This window comes from Nerophis lumbriciformis, linkage group LG38 (genome assembly GCF_033978685.3).
Source record: "Nerophis lumbriciformis linkage group LG38, RoL_Nlum_v2.1, whole genome shotgun sequence".
NCBI classification, from domain to species: Eukaryota; Metazoa; Chordata; class Actinopteri; order Syngnathiformes; family Syngnathidae; genus Nerophis; species Nerophis lumbriciformis.
Window position 1 is genome coordinate 7,311,750 of NC_084585.2, and position 19,862 is coordinate 7,331,611.

The 19,862-nt window shown below is 40.4% G+C and overlaps 1 protein-coding gene across 2 annotated transcripts in view; it reads right to left on the bottom strand.

Annotated features, from left to right (window-relative positions):
- The window catches only part of LOC133578245 (MICOS complex subunit mic25-a-like), a 135,330-nt gene that overhangs the window by 89,911 nt on the left and 25,557 nt on the right, over positions 1-19,862 (bottom strand). Inside the window, exon 5 of one of the 2 annotated variants that reach the window (XM_061932512.1) lies at positions 1,452-1,472. The exons of the other annotated variant lie outside the window; for it this stretch is intronic. Coding sequence (XP_061788496.1) covers positions 1,452-1,472 — 21 coding nt within the window. The remainder of the gene's footprint in view (positions 1-1,451; positions 1,473-19,862) is intronic. 2 annotated transcript variants of the gene reach the window in all.

Sequence of the window (19,862 nt, forward strand, 5' to 3'; positions counted from 1 at the left end):
AGACCTAAGTATTCATTAAGTACCACCATAATGACAACATTAAAATACAGTAGTGTAGTAGGCCTAAGTATTCATTAAGTACCACCATAATGACAACATTAAAATACAGTAGTGTAGTAGGCCTAAGTATTCATTAAGTACCACCATAATGACAACATTAAAATACAGTAGTGTAGTAGGCCTAAGTATTTATTTAGTACCACCATAATGACAACTATAAAATACAGTAGTGTAGTAGACCTAAGTATTCATTAAGTACCACCATAATGACAAAATTAAATACAGTAGTGTAGTAGACGTAAGTATTCATTAAGTACCAGCATAATGACAACATTAAAATACAGTAGTGTAGTAGACCTAAGTATTTTTTATTGTCACAAAATCTTTTTTCGTTTAAAAAAAAATGTATATTATGTTTATAAAGTCAGTAAATACGTCCCTGGACACATGAGGACTTTGAATATGACCAAAGTATAATCCTATAACTACTTGGTATCGGATCGATACCTAAATGTGTGGTATCATCCAAAAACTAATGTAAAGTATCAAACAAGAGAAGAATAAGTGATTATTACATTTTAACAGAAGTGTAGATAGAACATGTTAAAACAGAAAATAATCAGATATTAACAGTAAATGAACAAGTAGATTAATAATACATTTTTTACAGTTTGTCCCTCATAAAGTAGACAAAATAATAGGTGTATAAATGACACAATATGTTACTGCATAGACTAATTAGGAGTCTTTGTTTGTTTACTTACTACTAAAAGACAAGTTGTCTAGTATGTTCAACATTTTTTCAAGGACTAAATTGCAATAATAAACATATGTTTCAAATAAAGCCAATAATGCCATTTTTTGTGGTCCCCTGTATTTATCAAAATGCATTTTGGTACCGGTACCAAAGTGCAGGTTGACATGACACTTATAGTAATCCTAACTTAACAGCCATATGCATCCCTAAAGAACACATCTGCAAATCCTTATATTGTGCTGCACACTGCATTTTTTTTCTTTTCTTACCACAGCAACTGTTTGATGCTCAAGGGCCGTGTGTGTACGTGTATGTGTGTGTGTGTGTAGGTGAATGCGTATGTGTGTACGTGTGAATATGTGTATGTGTATGTGTGTAGGTGTGTATGTGTGTAAAATCACCTCCGCCAGCAGCACAGATGATGTGTAATTTTCTGGCTGAATAGCTCCCAAAGTGTTGTTGTGTGGAATGGTGGTGGAAACACACTTACAGCCTCGCTTTAATGCACAATGAAAACATGACATTTGAATGGAGTGTGAGAGAGAGAGAGAGAGAGAGAGAGAGAGAGAGAGAGAGAGAGAGAGAGAGAGAGAGAGAGAGAGAGAGAGAGAGAGAGAGAGAGAGAGAGAGAGAGGTGGAAGGAAAGAATAGGAAAAGGTGAGATTAAAAAAAGAGAGAGGTAAGGGTTGCTTACCCAGGCATCTAAATTGGCAGGCTAGGAGAGAAAGAAGGAAGACATTGAGATAATGGCAATGAGAAAGCGACGAGAGGAGCAGGAGAGATGTTAAAAGTTAAGGACAAACTGAAATTGATAGGATAATGAGAGAGAACAACATACTTAAAGGTAATGTTGAAGATAAAAGGTGGTACAAAAATAATGAACGCTACAGTGTGAAGAACAGTCTCAGGCATGTGAGAAAACATTCCTATCAGCAAGAAATGCTTCCAGTTGTAATACACTTTTCCACCATGTGTGGCAGTAATGACAATCTCAAATAAACAGAGGTCTGGAGAAGGTTTTTTAAGCGCAGAAATTAGAACTAAAAGTGGTGACAATGTATTTTTATTTGCACTTTAATTTTATTGACAGTTTATTTAAGAAACATATATAATAATATTATTCATTATTCATTTAGTTACAATTTATTCATTTTAGAACTGCGTAACTGTATGTACATTTGCAGTATATTTGATTAGTAATTATTTTTAGGTTTTAAGTTTACATTTTTTTTAGGTGTATCCTTGTAAATTATAAGTGGTTTAGACATAGTCATTGAATACAATTAATATCAAGAATAGGCTTTCTAATTCAGTGTTAACATTTGCGTGGGATGCGGGCTCTCCTGTGATGGAAAAGTTGGGCCCTGAGGCCAAAAAGGTTAAGAACCCCCGGTCTAGATAACATGTAATGGTGTCAGGCTTGTCACTGACAGTTTGGTTATGTTTTGGTTTTTCCTCTGTGTTTGTGTTTTATTTCCTGTCAGCGCTCTTATTTTGGTTCCTTTTCCTGCACGTCTCCCTGAGCGCTTGTTTACCTCACCTGTACCTGATTGGCAGTCTGGTACACCTGGTGGCAATTGCCAATCAGGCTACTATTTATACCTGCCTCGCCCTCCAGTCAGGGCTGGAGTATTGTTTGCTGTGTCCTGTATGCTAATAGCTGTTTGCAGCTTGCTGTCTCCTAGTTCCTCATTTCTTGTTTGCTGGTTCCTGTTCGCAGTTTTCAGTTTGCCTGTTTCCTGGTTCCTGATTCCTGTTGTCCTGCATTTTATTTTGACAGTAAAAGTAATGTCTTCCTGCAACAAGCCTGCCATCTCTGCATCTTGGGGTTCGTCACCACCTTTTCCTGACAGAATACTCCAGCCAAATACGAACCCCGCGGAGATTTTGATGGCGGAGAGGCTTGACAGGATGCTGGCGCTGTTAGCCGAATCGAGAACTTTTTCCCCGTTTCAAGCTCCCTCCCACCCATCCATGTCGTTTGTGGGCCTATGTGAGGACGGGGGGACGGGGGGACTCTAGCAACTCTACATATAGCATCAGTTGCTATGTAGAGTGGCGCTTTCTAACATCTTTAGCAGACTGAATTGCAAAATGATTATACCCCCTCATCCTCTTACACGAGATCCACCCAGGAAGGGGGTCATATGAATCCCTTTCCTACTGTATGTGGTTAATGGTTAAATTGGACAAAATATTGTTTAAGCTTTGAAAACATGAGAGAAGTTGGCTGATTTGACTTGTATATGTTTGTTTGCTGGTAAGTATACCCAAACACTAGTTAACAGACAAGCAGCTATTGGTAATGCTTATGTAATGGCGAGGGCAAATTCACGCCACGTGAGGTGGACGCTCTAGCAATAACAGAGAAAGTTTTATACCTTCTCATAAATAAAGACAACTTAATGGATGTACTTTCTCTCTTGCTGAGATGGCACTATCGGGGTCACCAGAAGCACCCTATTGGCAACGAACCTCCTACAGTTACCCAACTCAGTGTGTGTGTGTGTGTGTGTGTGTGTGTGTGTGTGTGTGTGTGTGTGTGTGTGTGTGTGTGTGTGTGTGTGTGTGTGAGAGAGACAGAGAGGGGGAGAAAATATTGGATGTTTTCCCAACACCACCTCACACAGTGACAAATCTATTATCTAAATACTGAATTATGCAAATGTTACATTTGAATAAATGTTTGTGTTAGGGAGGTGTTGCTTTGGTTTGTACTTGGTAATCAGGGGAGTATAGATGAGGAAAGATGGCCAGAATGATTGATTAGCCAGGAGAATGTCGCCGGCAGACGCATTTTTTGATGTCACATTATTTGTCATTTGTCAGAAATCAAAGGTTCACTCTTCTTGTAATCTACTACAAAACCATGTGATTTTTTTTTTTAAATATCTAAAAATGCATTCAATGAACAGTGCTAGATATAACGATAATGAAAATGTAATAACAGATGAGTATTTTCCTTTTACACTTGAATTAGAGTGTGTTTCATGGCCAACAAGCCAGTTTCTACATCCTGAACTGAAGTGTGTGCTGTGAAGTATTGCGGATATGTCCATCCATCCATCCATCCGTCTTCTTCCGCTTATCCGAGGTCGGGTCGCGGGGGCAGCAGCCTAAGCAGGGAAGCCCAGACTTCCCTCTCCCCAGCCACTTCGTCCAGCTCTTCCTGTGGGACCCTGAGGCGTTCCCAGGCCAGCCGGGAGACATAGTCTTCCCAACGTGTCCTGGGTCTTCCCCGCGGCCTCCTACCGGTCGGACGTGCCCTAAACACCTCCCTAGGGAGGCGTTCGGGTGGCATCCTGACCAGATGCCCGAACCACCTCATCTGGCTCCTCTCGATGTGGAGGAGCAGCGGCTTTACTTTGAGCTCCCCCCGGATGGCAGAGCTTCTCACCCTATCTCTAAGGGAGAGCCCCGCCACCCGGCGGAGGAAACTCATTTCGGCCGCTTGTACCCGTGATCTTGTCCTTTCGGTCATGACCCAAAGCTCATGGCCATAGGTGAGGATGGGAACGTAGATCGACCGGTAAATTGAGAGCTTTGCCTTCCGGCTCAGCTCCTTCTTCACCACAACGGATCGATACAGCGTCCGCATTACTGAAGACGCCGCACCAATCCGCCTGTCGATCTCACGATCCACTCTTCCCCCACTCGTGAACAAGACTCCGAGGTACTTGAACTCCTCCACTTGGGGCAAGATCTCCTCCCCACCCTTTTCCGGGCGAGAACCATGGACTCGGACTTGGAGGTGCTGATTCTCATCCCAGTCGCTTCACACTCGGCTGCGAACCGATCCAGTGAGAGCTGAAGATCCTGGCCAGATGAAGCCATCAGGACCACATCATCTGCAAAAAGCAGAGACCTAATCCTGCAGCCACCAAACCAGATCCCCTCAACGCCTTGACTGCGCCTAGAAATTCTGTCCATAAAAGTTATGAACAGAATCGGTGACAAAGGGCAGCCTTGGCGGAGTCCAACCCTCACTGGAAACGTGTCCGACTTACTGCCGGCAATGCGGACCAAGCTCTGGCACTGAGCATACAGGGAGCGGACTGCCACAATCAGACAGTCCGATACCCCATACTCTCCGAGCACTCCCCACAGGACTTCCCGAGGGACACGGTCGAATGCCTTCTCCAAGTCCACAAAACACATGTAGACTGGTTGGGCAAACTCCCATGCACCCTCAAGGACCCTGCCGAGAGTATAGAGCTGATCCACAGTTCCACGACCAGGACAAATATTGCGGATATGTATTTAAAGTTAAAGTTAAAGTACCAATGATGACCAATCACACGCTTTTTGATCCACGTTGCCTCGATGCAAGATAATATATGTTTTAAGTGCACGTCATTCCATGCAAGAGGGCTTGCAGGGTGAGGAGAGAACCGGTCTAGCTGCTGAGGGAAACTCAGGCGCAAGTGAAAGGCAAAAAAAAATGCGTACCTGGAGCTCAACGAAGCGTATTCAAGATCGAAATGCGTGCCAATAATAAAAAATGCATACGTAGTGGCAGGTCTGCAATTCTTATCCCAAAATCTTGCAGCAAGTCTTTCCAGAAGAGTGGACACTGTTATTGGTGCAGTCTATCTATCTATAGAGCACTTAAAGGCCTACTGAAACCCACTACTACCGACCACGCAGTCTGATAGTTTATATATCAATGGTGAAATCTTAACATTGCAACACATGCCAATACGGCCGGGTTAGCTTACTAAAGTGCAATTTTAAATTTTGTGCGAAATATCCTGCTGAAAACCTCTCGGTATGATGACGTCAGCGCGTGACGTCACGGATTGTGGAGGACATTTTGGGACAGCATGGTGGCCAGCTATTAAGTCGTCTGTTTTCAACGCAAAATTCCACAGTATTCTGGACATCTGTGTTGGTGAATCTTTTGCAATTTGGTTTAAAAAAAATTCTAATTTTTTTAAAAAATGTTTAATTTTTTTTTTTTATTTAAAAAAAAAAAATTTAAATTTTAATTATTATTATTTTTTATTTTTTTTATTTAAAAATGTTTTAATATTTTTAAATTTTTTAAAACTTTTTTTTAACTTTTTTTAAAACTTTAAAAAAAAAATGTTACCCTAACCCTAACCCTAATCTTAACCTTAACCCTAACCCTAAAAAAAATGTTAATTGTTAAAATTGTTTAAAAAAATTAAAAACATTTCAAAAATTTAAAATTGTTTTTAATTGTTTTAAAAAATAAAAAAAAAGTTAAAAAAAAGTTAAAAAAAAGTTAAAAAAAAGTTAAAAAAAAGTTAAAAAAAAGTTAAAAAAAAGTTAAAAAAAAGTTAAAAAAAAGTTAAAAAAAATGTTTACAAATTAAAAAAAATTAAAACAATTAAAACAAATAAGAAAATTTAAAAACATTTTTAAAAAATTAAAAAAATTTGAAAATCATTTACCTTGAAAAAAAAATGTACCTTGAAAATTTTTTTTTACCTTGAAAATCATTTTTTACCTTGAAAAAAATTTTTTACCTTGAAAAAAAATTTTTACCTTGAAAATTTTTTTTTACCTTGAAAAGGGTGGAGTGCCATCTCTCTCTAACCCTAACCCTAACCCTAAAAAAAAATGTTAATTGTTAAAATTGTTTAAAAAAATTAAAAATGTTTAAAATTGTTTTTAATTGTTTTAAAAAATTTAAAAAAATTTTAAAAAAGTTTAAAAATTTTTTTATAAATTAAAAAAATAAAAAAAATAAAAAATTTAAAAACATTATTTTTAAATTAAAAAAAATTGAAAATAATTTTTAACCTTGAAAAAAAAAATTTTACCTTGAAAAAAAAAATTTACCTTGAAAATTTTTTTTTACCTTGAAAATCATTTGTTTTTCCTTGCCCTGATGTGGGATCTGAGCCGAGGATGTCGTTGTGGCTTGTGCAGCCCTTTGAGACACTCGTGATTTAGGGCTATATAAGTAAACATTGATTGACTGATTGATTGATTGATTTCTGTAGAGTCGTCATTGGCAACAGTCCCAATATTTATATCCGTGTATGTGTTCCTGTCACAAGGATGAGGGAAGCATAACTTGATCCACAGCAGACGACAAGAAGGGCGATAGATAATACATAGTCAAAAGACGCCAGCTGAATGTAAAAAAGAGGGACGTTGAGACAAAACAAAAACAATTATAGCGTAGAGTCGGACAGTGACCGATGAGAAAAACAAAAACCACAGGAACACTTGCCTTTTCCATTTATTACTACTTATCATTTCTACACAAAGCTCTGTTGTGCAAAATGATAGTTGTTACAACCCAACCCCAACTCATGAATTTCAAAAGGCTTTCGCTGGGCTCGCCCATAGACTATAAACAGGAACAGATGGTCAAACTGTGATGTGTCGGGGTGAAGCCACTGAAAGACCACTGTCACTGGGAAGACATACCACACACAAGACAGCATCTCACACCCCAGGCCACCGCCAGGGCAGCCATTCCCGTCTGTTGGTCTGCTTTTGCACAGAAACTAAGTGGCCAAGAGCTGGTATGGGAGTGCAGCATGGGCCGAACACTGCAGAAACTGAAATCTAAGTAAGATGAAATATCTCAAATAAGGGTGATATTTGCTTATTTTCTGTCTGATAAGATAATTCTTCTCTCTAAGCAGTTTTTATGTTCGAGTGTTTTACTTGTTTTAAGTGTTTTGGTCCTAAATGATCTCAGTAAGATATTACAGCTTGTTGCTGAGATTTTATGACCTATATTGAGTAAACATGCTTGAGAATAGAATATCAAGTGTTGCAAAGCTGTGTCATCAACACTCACAAGTATAAAACTGCTTTTTCAAAGTAAACATTTCTTATTTCAAGCATGAAATGAAAAATCATGACTTTGACACAATTGTGTCTCATGATTAAAACAGATGACAGCCAGATGGACTTTGCTGTTTTATTTTCAATGAAACAATAGAAAACACTTATTGTCATGACGTGGACTATAGCGACGCAAATTACTGCGTGGATTGTTTTCCCAAGATGCAAGCGAACCAGACTGGACATGGCGTGAAGGTGGATACATGATTTAATTTAACACTAACAAAAGGTGTAAACAAAAGGCGCGCACAAGGCGGAGAACAAACGTGGCTATGAAAACAAACTAGCACAAAGGCAAAACTATGAACATAAAACAAACAACACTTACAACATGATATTAACATCAGCATGAAACTATGAACAGGCATGAGTAGTAGAGGTAACAGAAGTAATGTCGCCAGGCCGACTGCCTGGCAACTACAAGCTTAAATAACAAGGACATGATTAATGACAGGTGCGTGAGTCCGAACGTGAAACAGGCGAAACTAATGGTTGTCATGGTAACAAAGCAAGGGAGTGAAAACAGGAACTAAAAAGAGTCAAAAAACCAAACAGAACATAGCCAAACAAAAACATGATCAAAAGACATGACACATATAGTAGTACAGTTGGCACAGTACAGCAAACTGACAGTTAATATTTAAACATTTAACATGTGACATTTCAAACAATTTTGAACAGAAATAGTTCATGCACATTCAGAGAAATTCCTCTAAATTACAATTCAAAAAACTTTGGCCGGGGGCCAGGCTGTAAATATACAAACCCCGTTTCCATATGAGTTGGGAAATTGTGTTAGATGTAAATATAAACGGAATACAATGATTTGCAAATCATTTTCAACCCATATTCAGTTGAATATGCTACAAAGACAACATATTTGATGTTCAAACTGATAAACTTTTTTTTTTTTGCAAATAATCATTAACTTTAGAATTTGATGCCAGCAACACGTGACAAAGAAGTTGGGAAAGGTGGCAATAAATACTGATAAAGTTGAGGAATGCTCATCAAACACTTATTTGGAACATCCCACAGGGGTGCAGGTTAGTTGGGAACAGGTGGGTGCCATGATTGGGTATAAAAACAGCTTCCCAAAAAATGCTCAGTCTTTCACAAGAAAGGATGGGGTGAGGTACACCCCTTTGTCCACAACTGCGTGAGCAAATAGTCAAACAGTTTAAGAACAAAGTTTCTCAAAGTGCAATTGCAAGAAATTTAGGGATTTCAACATCTACGGTCCATCAAAAGATTCAGAGAATCTGGAGAAATCACTCCACGTAAGCGGCATGGCTGGAAACCAACATTGAATGACCGTGACCTTCGATCCCTCAGACGGCACTGTATCAAAACCTGACATCAATCTCTAAAGGATATCACCACATGGGCTCAGGAACAATTCAGAAAACCACTGTCACTAAATACAGTTTGTCGCTACATCTGTAAGTGCAAGTTAAAGCTCTACTATGCAAAGCGAAAGCCATTTATCAACAACATCCAGAAACGCCACCGGCTTCTCTGGGCCCGAGATCATCTAAGATGGACTCATGCAATGTGGAAAAGTGTTCTGTGGTCTGACGAGTCCACATTTCAAATTGTTTTTGGAAATATTCGACATTGTGTCATCCGGACCAAAGGGGAAGCGAACCATCCAGACTGTTATCGACGCAAAGTTCAAAAGCCAGCATCTGTGATGGTATGGGGGTGCATTAGTGCCCAAGGCATGGGTAACTTACACATCTGGGAAGGCACCATTAATGCTGAAAGGTACAACAACATATGCTGCCATCTAAGCGCCGTCTTTTTCATGGACGCCCCTGCTTATTTCAGCAAGACAATGCCAAGTCACATTCAGCACGTGTTACAACAGCGTGGCTTCGTAAAAAAAAAGTGCGGGTACTTTCCTGGCCCGTCTGCAGTCCAGACCTGTCTCCCATCGAAATTGTGTGGCGCATTATGAAGCGTAAAATACGACAGCGGAGACCCCGGACTGTTGAACGACTGAAGCTCTACATAAAACAAGAATGGGAAAGACTTCCACTTTCAAAGCTTCAACAATTAGTTTCCTCAGTTCCCAATCGTTTATTGAGTGTTGTTAAAAGAAAAGGTGATGTAACACAGTGGTGAACATCCCCTTTCCCAACTACTTTGGCACGTGTTGCAGCCATGAAATTCTAAGTTAAGTATTATTTGCAAAAAAAAAATAAAGTTTATGAGTTTTGAACATCAAATATCTTGTCTTTGTAGTGCATTCAATTGAATATGGGTTGAAAAGGATTTGCAAAACATTGTATTCCGTTTATAGTTACATCTAACACAATTTCCCAACTCATATGGAAACGGGGTTTGTATATATATATATATATATATATATATATATATATATGTATATACATAAATATATATATATATATATATGTATATACATAAATATATATATATATATTTATTGCGCACTAATGACTGAAAGAGCACGCACTTGTCATGTTATCGATGGGAAAATGCATTTTTTGACCATATGATTTGCCTGAGCTAGCGGCTAGGAGACCCCGAGAGTAACAAGCGGTTGCCTTGTTGCCTTTCCATTAAGAACAAGAAATTAGTTTTTGTCATGTCTGTGTAATCATGTTTTGTTTTAAGTCATGTTTTGTTTAGTTATAGGACTCTTTAGTTTCTGTCTTTTCACTCCCTTGTCTTGTTTCCATGATTACCCCATTAGTTTCACCTGTTCCACGTTTGGACTCATTGTGCACTCTTGATTGTCACCATAGCAACCCATTAGTTTTCACCTGTCACGTCACGCACCTGCTTCACGTCTTGAGTCACGCACCTGTTTTCGTTAATCATGTCTGTAGTATTTAAGTTCAGTGTTTTTCAGTTTGTCTTTCTGACGACCTCACCACATTTATGCTCTGTCCATTCTTTCCATGTCCATTCCTCAAGCAACTATTTTTGTCCAAGCCAAGTATGTTTTTGTTCCATGTTTATAGTCTTTTTGGTTTCATAGTTTGTTCTCCGCCATTGTGCGTGTTTTTTCGTTTGTACTTTTTTGCTATAGTCTTTTGGTTTCATAGTTTATTCTCCGCCACTGTGCGCGCTTTTCGTTTGTACTTTTTTTTTGATATATTAATAAATCATGTACCTTCATTCCCGTCTCGCCCGAGCCAACTTTCCGTTGCATCCCGGAAAAGCTAACACCCAAGACCAAGTCATGACAGTTTTTAGTATAAGTTTGCTGGTTTCAAGAAATGTAATGCCGAGCGCATATCATTATGTCGAGATAATGGCACTAGCATTTACTTAATTTAGGAACATGTTTCAACATATTGAGAAGAAAAAGGTCTCATATTTGTTTTTTCTATCAAGAAAAGTGCACTTGTTATTAGTGAGAATATACTTATTTTAAGGTATTTTTGGGTTCATTGAAGTTAGCTAATTTTACTTGTTTTGGAAAGTCTTGTCAAGCCAAATTTTCTTGTTGTATTGGCAGATAATTTTGCTAATACCCCTAATTTTTGTTTGTTTTTTCTTGTTTTTGAACACTGACTTTTTGCAGTGAATATAATAAAATACTCACATTCCCTGACTTCTAACGTGACTCCTTTTAATGACTTGACAGTTTAAGTGCAAGTGTTGAACTTTTGAGTGTTCTGGTATATAACATTAATCCACGGCAATTTGCCTGCAAGCTTCTGGGATACATTATTTTTCATGGGAACAATAGGTCGTGCCCCGCTGTCTCATTACATCACCAGCGCTCACTGATGGGAGACGTATTCCACTCCTACGCGCTTGTCCTTTCAGCCCGCAAGATTTGTGCCGGGGCGCTCCCTCCTCTGTCACAGCGCCGCACCGATCGAAATCTGGTCAGCCGGCGAGGACTCTCCTCGTCAGCAAATATGCGTGATAGAGTGTGTGCATGTACAAAGGGCTTAGCAGCATTAACGTAATGGAAAAAATGTCACAACGGTGATTAGAGGAGCTGATGTGTCTGGATTACTGTTCAATTTGATGTGTCCCTGCTCGGTGTTAAACAGCGCCATTAGTGCAAATGGCAATGTTCATGTGTAGAATAATTATGTATATATCATCACACAACTCTTATGCTTAAAGGCCGTTGCTATAGTTATTATCAATTGTGCTGAAGTTGTACTTTTTCTATCTGTGCAAAGCCAGTCTCGTATCAGTGTTGGTTTCCAGAATCGGCCTGCTGACTGCCAGGGCCGAACATCCAGTGCCGAGACGCAGACAGAGCAGAGACAGGGCGATATCACGAGTATCAACACATTTGCATTTAATTAATAGCCATATATTGTGTCTAACTGGAGCTGTCGAGATTACCACCTTCCCTCAGAAGCAGCTTCAGTGATGTAACCAGGGACCTCCCAAATAGATAGAGGAAGCACGTGGGCTGGACTTTAGAGCGTAGTTTGGATCAGTAACTAGAGTTCAGCCCAAAAAACGCCTCTCGTCAATTGAGCAAAATTTAACTCTGTCTCTGCTAGGGATGTCCCGATCCAGGTTTTTGCACTTGCGATCCGATACCGTTTTTGCACTTCCGATCCGATACCGATACTGACCGATACCGATACTGACCGATACTGGCCTATCCGAGCATGTATTAAAGTTTAAAGTTATTTAGCCTACTTAGTTGTCAGAATCATGTTGAAAAGGGTTTTAGTACTCTTGATAACAACTAGCCAGCTGAATTAGGGGAGTTTGAATAATACACAATGGTTGGTAACAAGAAACTGACCTGTTTATTCAAGGATAAACACAAAATAGACAAAATTATACATGACAAACAGAAATGGCATCATTGAAACTAGGGCTGGGCGATATGGCCTTTTTTTAATATTGCGATATTTTAAGGCCTTATTGCGATACACGATATGTATCTCGATATTTTGCCTTAGCCTTGAATGAACACTTGCTGCATATAATCACAGCAGTATGATGATTCTATGTGTTTTGATTGATTGATTGAGACTTTTATTAGTAGGTTGCACAGTGAAGTACATATTCCGTACAATTGACCACTAAATGGTAACACCCCAATAAGTTTTTCACACTTGTTTAAGTCGGGGTCCACTTAAATTGATTCATGATACAGATATATACTATCAGATATATACTATCATCATAATACAGTCATCACACAAGATAATCACATTGAATTATTTACATTATTTATAATCCAGGGTGTGGAGGGGGGCGCCGGATGTAAGTGTCAAAAAGACAGCCAAAAGAGTTTGATATGAGAATAAATCTAAAGTTAAAATATAGGGTAGAAATGCACCCATTTGGAGGAAATGTAGTCTTGATTTTCAAATGTTTCTTTCAAGGCTTGCATGTCTACATTAAAACATTCTTCTTCATACTGCATTAATATATGCTACTTTTAAACTTTCATGCAGAGGAGGAAATCACAACTAAAAAAATCACTAATTTTTTCATACGGTGTTGATGTGGAAATTTTTGCCTCGGCATTTTGATGGTGTGGACGTGTGGCACCAAATGGAGATACGCGTCTCGACAGACGTCACAATATTTGAACAATGATGACGAAAACGGTTTTCTCTGTCATGTCCGTGTGTCGAAAATTGTTATGCGCTTATTTTTTTATTTGATTTTGTGCGTGGCATAGATTTGCCGTGCGCAGAGGACGTTTGAGCAGGCGCGCACCTTAGCGGCTGCGCTAGCATCACAGCTAACGTTAGCCATGCTGCTACCTCTCTGCTCGGGGAGGACGTATACGTATGTGACGTATGACGTGACAGTATGTGACGTGTGTAAGAAGGTGCGCTCGCTGTCTGTGAGAGGGAGACACAGGAAAGAGTGAGAAGAGCCTGTCGTGTAATGCCAGCAGCTAAAAGCAACTGCGTGAGAATCCACAGACTTGTGGATGCGTTGAAGGTGTGCTGGAAAATGCGGAACGGAAATTACGGAGCAGCAGAAAAGTGGAATGTATTATTTAAATCGGTGCGTTGGAAAACACGGACCGGAGTTTTTTTTAAACTGGATCTGGATCGGCATTTTCCCATGCCTTGCCGATACGCATTTTTTGGCAAATATCGGCGGCCAATCCGATCCAAATATCGGATCGGGACATCCCTAGTCTCTGCATGATTCCTTGCTTCTTGTCTGTTTAATAGATGTCATCAGCGTTTGAACCTGACAGTACTTCAATCCCTAGTATGCTTTTCCCATTCCATCGTTCCCCTCTTCTCCCGCTTGTTGTCTTTACTAACAAGCAATGCAGGGTGTCTCGCTAAATGCCTGTCGGATTCAGACATTCGACTATTAGACTGTATGGCGTGCTACAGTACAGATATCCCGTAGCCCATCCCTGACGGAGCCCCTCTTTGAGCCCTCTTGAATGCTCCCAAGTGGTTTCTCTTCCAGACACTGTTTACTATAGCGCTACTCTCTATAAAGACAAAATACACTTTACGCTAGGGTTGTACGGTGTAACGGTACTAATAAAGTACAGCAGTACTAAGGAATTAAAAACGTTACAATACTGCTTCTGAAAAATACCAGTACATTTTTTTTCCGTCATTGCTGAGGCGCAAATTGATCAAAGCACACAGAAACAGAGTGGAGATAGAAAAGGAAGAATGGACGGATTTTGGTTTAAAAACTAACAATAAAGTTGAAGCTATAAGCACTGAAGCTATATTTTACAGACAAAGCTACAGGAATGTAAACACTCTATCCCATGCTTACATTTCATTGTGCAACATGAGAATGTTTTAGAGGAATTAAATGTGATCTCTGAAAGGGGTACAAATTATTTCCAAAGTAGGACACCCGCCCAGACACGCTGGTACATACACTATATTGCCAAAAGTATTTGGCCACCCATCCAAATGATGAGAATCAGGTGTCCTAATCACTTGGCCCGGTGTATAAAATCAAGCACTTAGGCATGGAGACTGTTTCTACAAACATTTGTGAAAGAATGGGCCGCTCTCAGTGATTTCCAGCATGGAACTGTCATCCTAAATATTGCAAAATCAACTTTATTATAGGAAAAGTGAAGAGTTTGGGAACAACAGCAAGTCAGCCACCAAGTGACAGGCCTCATAAACTGACAGAGAGGTCAGCATAGTGCAAAGACTTTCTGCACAGTCAGTTGCTACAGAGCTCCAAACTTCATGTGACCTTCCAATTAGCCCACGTACAGTACGCAGAGAGCTTCATGGAATGGGTTTCCATGGCCGAGCAGCTGCATCTAAGCCATACATCCATCCATCCATCCATCTTCTTCCGCTTATCCGAGGTCGGGTCGCGGGGGCAACAGCTTAAGCAGGGAAGCCCAGACTTCCCTCTCCCCAGTCACTTCGTCCAGCTCCTCCCGGGGGATCCCGAGGCGTTCCCAGGCCAGCCGGGAGAGATAGTCTTCCCAGCGTGTCCTGGGTCTTCCCCGTGGCCTCCTACCGGTCGGACGTGCCCGAAACACCTTCCTAGGGAGGCGTTCGGGTGGCATCCTAACCAGATGCCCGAACCACCTCATCTGGCTCCTCTCCATGTGGAGGAGCAGCGGCTTTACTTTCAGCACCCCCCGAATGACAGAGCTTCTCACCCTATCTCTAAGGGAGAGCCCCGCCACTCGGCGGAGGAAACTCATTTTGGCCGCTAGTACCCGTGATCTTGTCCTTTCGGTCATGACCCAAAGCTCATGACCATAGGTGAGGATGGGAACGTAGATCGACCGGTAAATCGAGAGCTTTGCCTTCCGGCTCAGCTCCTTCTTCACCACAACGGATCGATACAGCGTCCGCATTACTGAAGACGCCGCACCGATCCGCCTGTCGATCTCACGATCCACTCTTCCCCTACTCGTGAACAAGACTCCGAGGTACTTGAACTCCTCCACTTGGGGCAAGATCTCCTCCCCAACCCGGAGATGGCACTCCACCCTTTTCCGGGAGAGAACCATGGACTCGGACTTGGAGGTGCTGATTCCCATCCCAGTCGCTTCACACTCGGCTGCGAACCGATCCAGTGAGAGCTGAAGATCTTGGCCGGAGGAAGCCATCGGGACCACATCATCTGCAAATAGCAGTGACCTAATCCTGCATCCACCAAACCAGATCCCCTCAACGCCCTGACTGCGCCTAGAAATTCTGTCCATAAAGGTTATGAACAGAATCGGTGACAAAGGGCAGCCTTGGCGGAGTCCAACCCTCACTGGAAACGTGTCCGACTTACTGCCGGCAATGCGGACCAAGCTCTGACACTGATTATACAGGGAGCGAACTGCCACAATAAGACAGTCCGTTACCCCATACTCTCTGAGCACTCCCCACAGGACTTCCCGGGGTACACGGTCGAATGCCTTCTCCAAGTCCACAAAGCACATGTAGACTGGTTGGGAAAACTCCCATGCACCCTCAAGGACCCTGCCGAGAGTATAGAGCTGGTCCACAGTTCCACGACCAGGACGAAAACCACACTGTTCCTCCTGAATCCGAGGTTCGACTATCCGGCGTAGCCTCCTCTCCAGTACACCTGAATAGACCTTACCGGGAAGGCTGAGGAGTGTGATCCCACGATAGTTGGAACACACCCTCCGGTTCCCCTTCTTAAAGAGAGGAACCACCACCCCGGTCTGCCAATCCAGAGGTACCTCCCCCGATGTCACGCGATGTTGCAGAGTCTTGTCAACCAAGACAGCCCCACAACATCCAGAGCCTTAAGGAACTCCGGGCGGATCTCATCCACCCCCGGGTGGATGAGCCATACATCATCAAGTCCAATGCAAAGCGTGGGATGCAGTGGTGTAAAGCACATCGCCACTGGACTCTAGAGCAGTGGAGACGCCTTCTCTGGACTGATGAATCACGCTTTTCCATCTGGCAATCTGATGGACCAGTCTGGGTTTGGAGGTTGCCAGGAGAACACTACATTTCGGACTGCATTGTGTCGAATGTGAAATTATGTGGAGGAGGAATTATGGTGTGGGGTTGTTTTTCAGGCGTTGGGCTTGGCCCCTTAGTTCCATTGAAAGGAACATTGAATGCTCCAGGATACCAAAACATTTTGGAAAATTCCATGGGATGGCACTTCAAGTTCATATGTGAGTAAAGGCAGGTGGCAATATAGTGTAGCTCATGAAAAACAATATTATTATTTTTTGTTATTTTCATTGGAAGTCACTTAAATTAGAAAATAATCTTATGAAAATGACTGCTGCCATTTGATTATCATATGCGCTAGTCCTCATGGGAAATGTGCTCTACCGCTTTGGTCTACTGGCGCCGCCAAAACAAAACTGACAGTTCTTAAGGGGGGGCATTACGATGCATTATTAGGACGGTGGGAGAAAACTCATGCAAACACAGCATATAACAGGTTAAAAGTTAAAGTTAAAGACCCCAATGATCGTCACACGAATTGTGAGATTTGTCCTCTGCATTTGACCCATTCCCATGATCGCCCCCTGGGAGGTGAGGGGAGCAGTGAGCAGCTGTGATTTAACCCCCAATTCCAACCCTTGATGCTGAGTGTCAAGCAGGGAGGTAATGGCTCCCATTTTTTTTTTTAAGTCTTTGGTATGACTGGGCCAAAGATTGAACTCACAACCTTCCAGTCTCAGGGCTGACACTCTAACCCAGTGTTTTTCAACCACTGTGCCGTGAGATACAGTCTGGTGTGCCGTGGGAGATTATCTAATTTCACCTATTTGGGTTTAAAATATTTTTTGCAAACCAGTAATTATAGTCTGCAAATGATGTGTTGTTGTTGAGTGTCTAGAGCTCGGCAGAGTACCGTATTTTTCAGAGTATAAGTGGCTCCGGAGTATAAGTCGCACCGGCCGAAAATGCATAATAAAGAAGAAAAAAAACATATATAAGTCGCACTGGAGTATAAGTCGCATTTTTGGGGGAAATATATTTGATAAAACCCAACACAAAGAATAAATAAAGAATAGTGAACAACAGGCTGAATAAGTGTACGTTATATGAGGCATAAATAACCAACTGAGAACGTGCCTGGTATGTTAACGTAACATATTATGGTAAGAGTCATTCAAATAACTATAACATATAGAACATGCTATACGTTTACCAAACAATCTGTCACTCTTAATCGCTAAATCCCATGAAATCTTATACGTCTAGTCTCTTACCTGAATGAGCTAAATAATATTATTTGATATTTTACGGTAATGTGTTAATAATTTCACACATAAGTCGCTCCTGAGTATAAGCAGAGGTGGGTAGAGTAGCCAGAAATTATACTCAAGTAAGAGTACTGTTACTTTAGAGATTTATTACTCAAGTAAAAGTAAGGAGTAGTCACCCAAATATTTACTTGAGTAAAAGTAAAAAGTATGTTGTGAAAAAACTACTCAAGTACTGAGTAACTGATGAGTAACATACACACACATATCATATATATATATATATATATATATATATATATATATATATATATATATATATATATATATATATATATATATATATATATATATATATATATATATATATACATACAGTACATTGATATATACAGTATATAATTTATATTTATTTATTTTGCCGCTTTTTTTACATGTTAAAGGTGTTTTAATGAATATACATGCATGTTTAACACATATAGATTCCTTTCTTTCATGAAGACAAGAATATAAGTTGGTGTATTACCTGATTCTGATGACTTGCATTGATTGGAATCAGACAGTAGTGCTGATAACGTCCACATTTTCAAATGGAGGAGAAAAAAAGTTCCTCCTTTCTGTCTAATACCACATGAAAGTGGTTGGTTTTTGGCATCTTATTTGTCCAGCTTCCATATTCGTTTTTATACACTTTACAAGAAATACATTGGCGGCAAACTCCGTAGCTTGCTAGCTTGTTTGCGCTGGGTTTCGGAGACTCTTATTTTGAAAGCGCAGGCGCAATGGAGCGGCACTTTTATTGTGAAGACAGGAACTGTGCAGTCAGTCTTTAGGTTTTTGACGGAATGTACGGTTGAAATAAAAAATTGTCTTTTTTCCTTCACAGTTTTGATTGATTGATTGGAACTTTTATTAGTAGATTGCATATTCCGTACAATTGACCACTAAATGGTAACACCCGAATAAGTTTTTCAACTTGTTTAAGTCAGGTCATGTGACCCCTGGCTCTGTTTGATTGGTCCAACGTCACCAGTGACTGCAACTGATTGGTGGAACGGAGTGAACGTCACCAGTGGCTGCATTTGGTGAAACGCAGGCACTATGAAGGTCTGTCTGACAGACCAAAACAAACAAAGCGTGCATTAACAGATCGATAAAAATTAATAGCAAGTAGCGAGCTGAATGTAGATAAAATTAGCGGAGTAAAAGTAGCGTTTCTTCTCTATAAATATACTCAAGTAAAAGTAAGAGTATGTTGCATTAAAACTACTCTTAGAAGTACAATTTATCCCAAAAGTTACTCAAGTAGATGTAACGGAGTAAATGTAGCGCGTTACTACCCACCTCTGAGTATAAGTCGCACCCCCAAACTATGAAAAAAACTCTGACTCATAGTCCGAAAAATACGGTAACCGTGTAATACTGTTCCATATCAGTAGGTGGCAGCTGGTAGCTAATTTATTTGTAGATGTCGGAAACAGCGGGAGGCAGCGTGCAGGTAAAAAGGTATCTAATGCTTAAACCAAAAATAAACAAAAGGTGAGTGCCCCTAAGAAAAGTAAATGAAGCTTAGGGAAGGCTATGCAGAACGAAACTAAAACTGAAAGTAAACAAAATCAGAATGCTGGACGACAGCAAAGACTTACAGCGGAGCAAAGACGGCGTCTACAAAGTACATCCGAACATGACATGACAATCAACAATGTCCCCACAAAGAAGGATAAAAACAACTGAAATATTCTTCATTGCTAAAACAAAGTAGATGCGGGAAATATCGCTCAAAGGAAGACATGAAACTGCTACAGGAAAATACCAAACAAAAGAGAAAAAGCCATTAAAATAGGAGCGCAAGACAAGAACTAAAACACTACACACAGGAAAACAGCAAAAAAAAGTCAAAATAAGTCATGGTGTGATGTGACAGGTGGTGACAGTACACCTACTTTGAGACAAGAACTATAGTGATGCATGCTTGGTTATGCTTTAAAGTCATTTCCAACAATTGCGACAACGACTTTTTACTGTCGACTGAGTTTCGTTTTTTAATGATATCTGCTGGCGGTGTGCCTCCGCATTTTGTCAACGCAAAAAATGTGCCCTGGCTTAAAAAAGGTTGAAAAACACTGATCTAACCACAAGGCC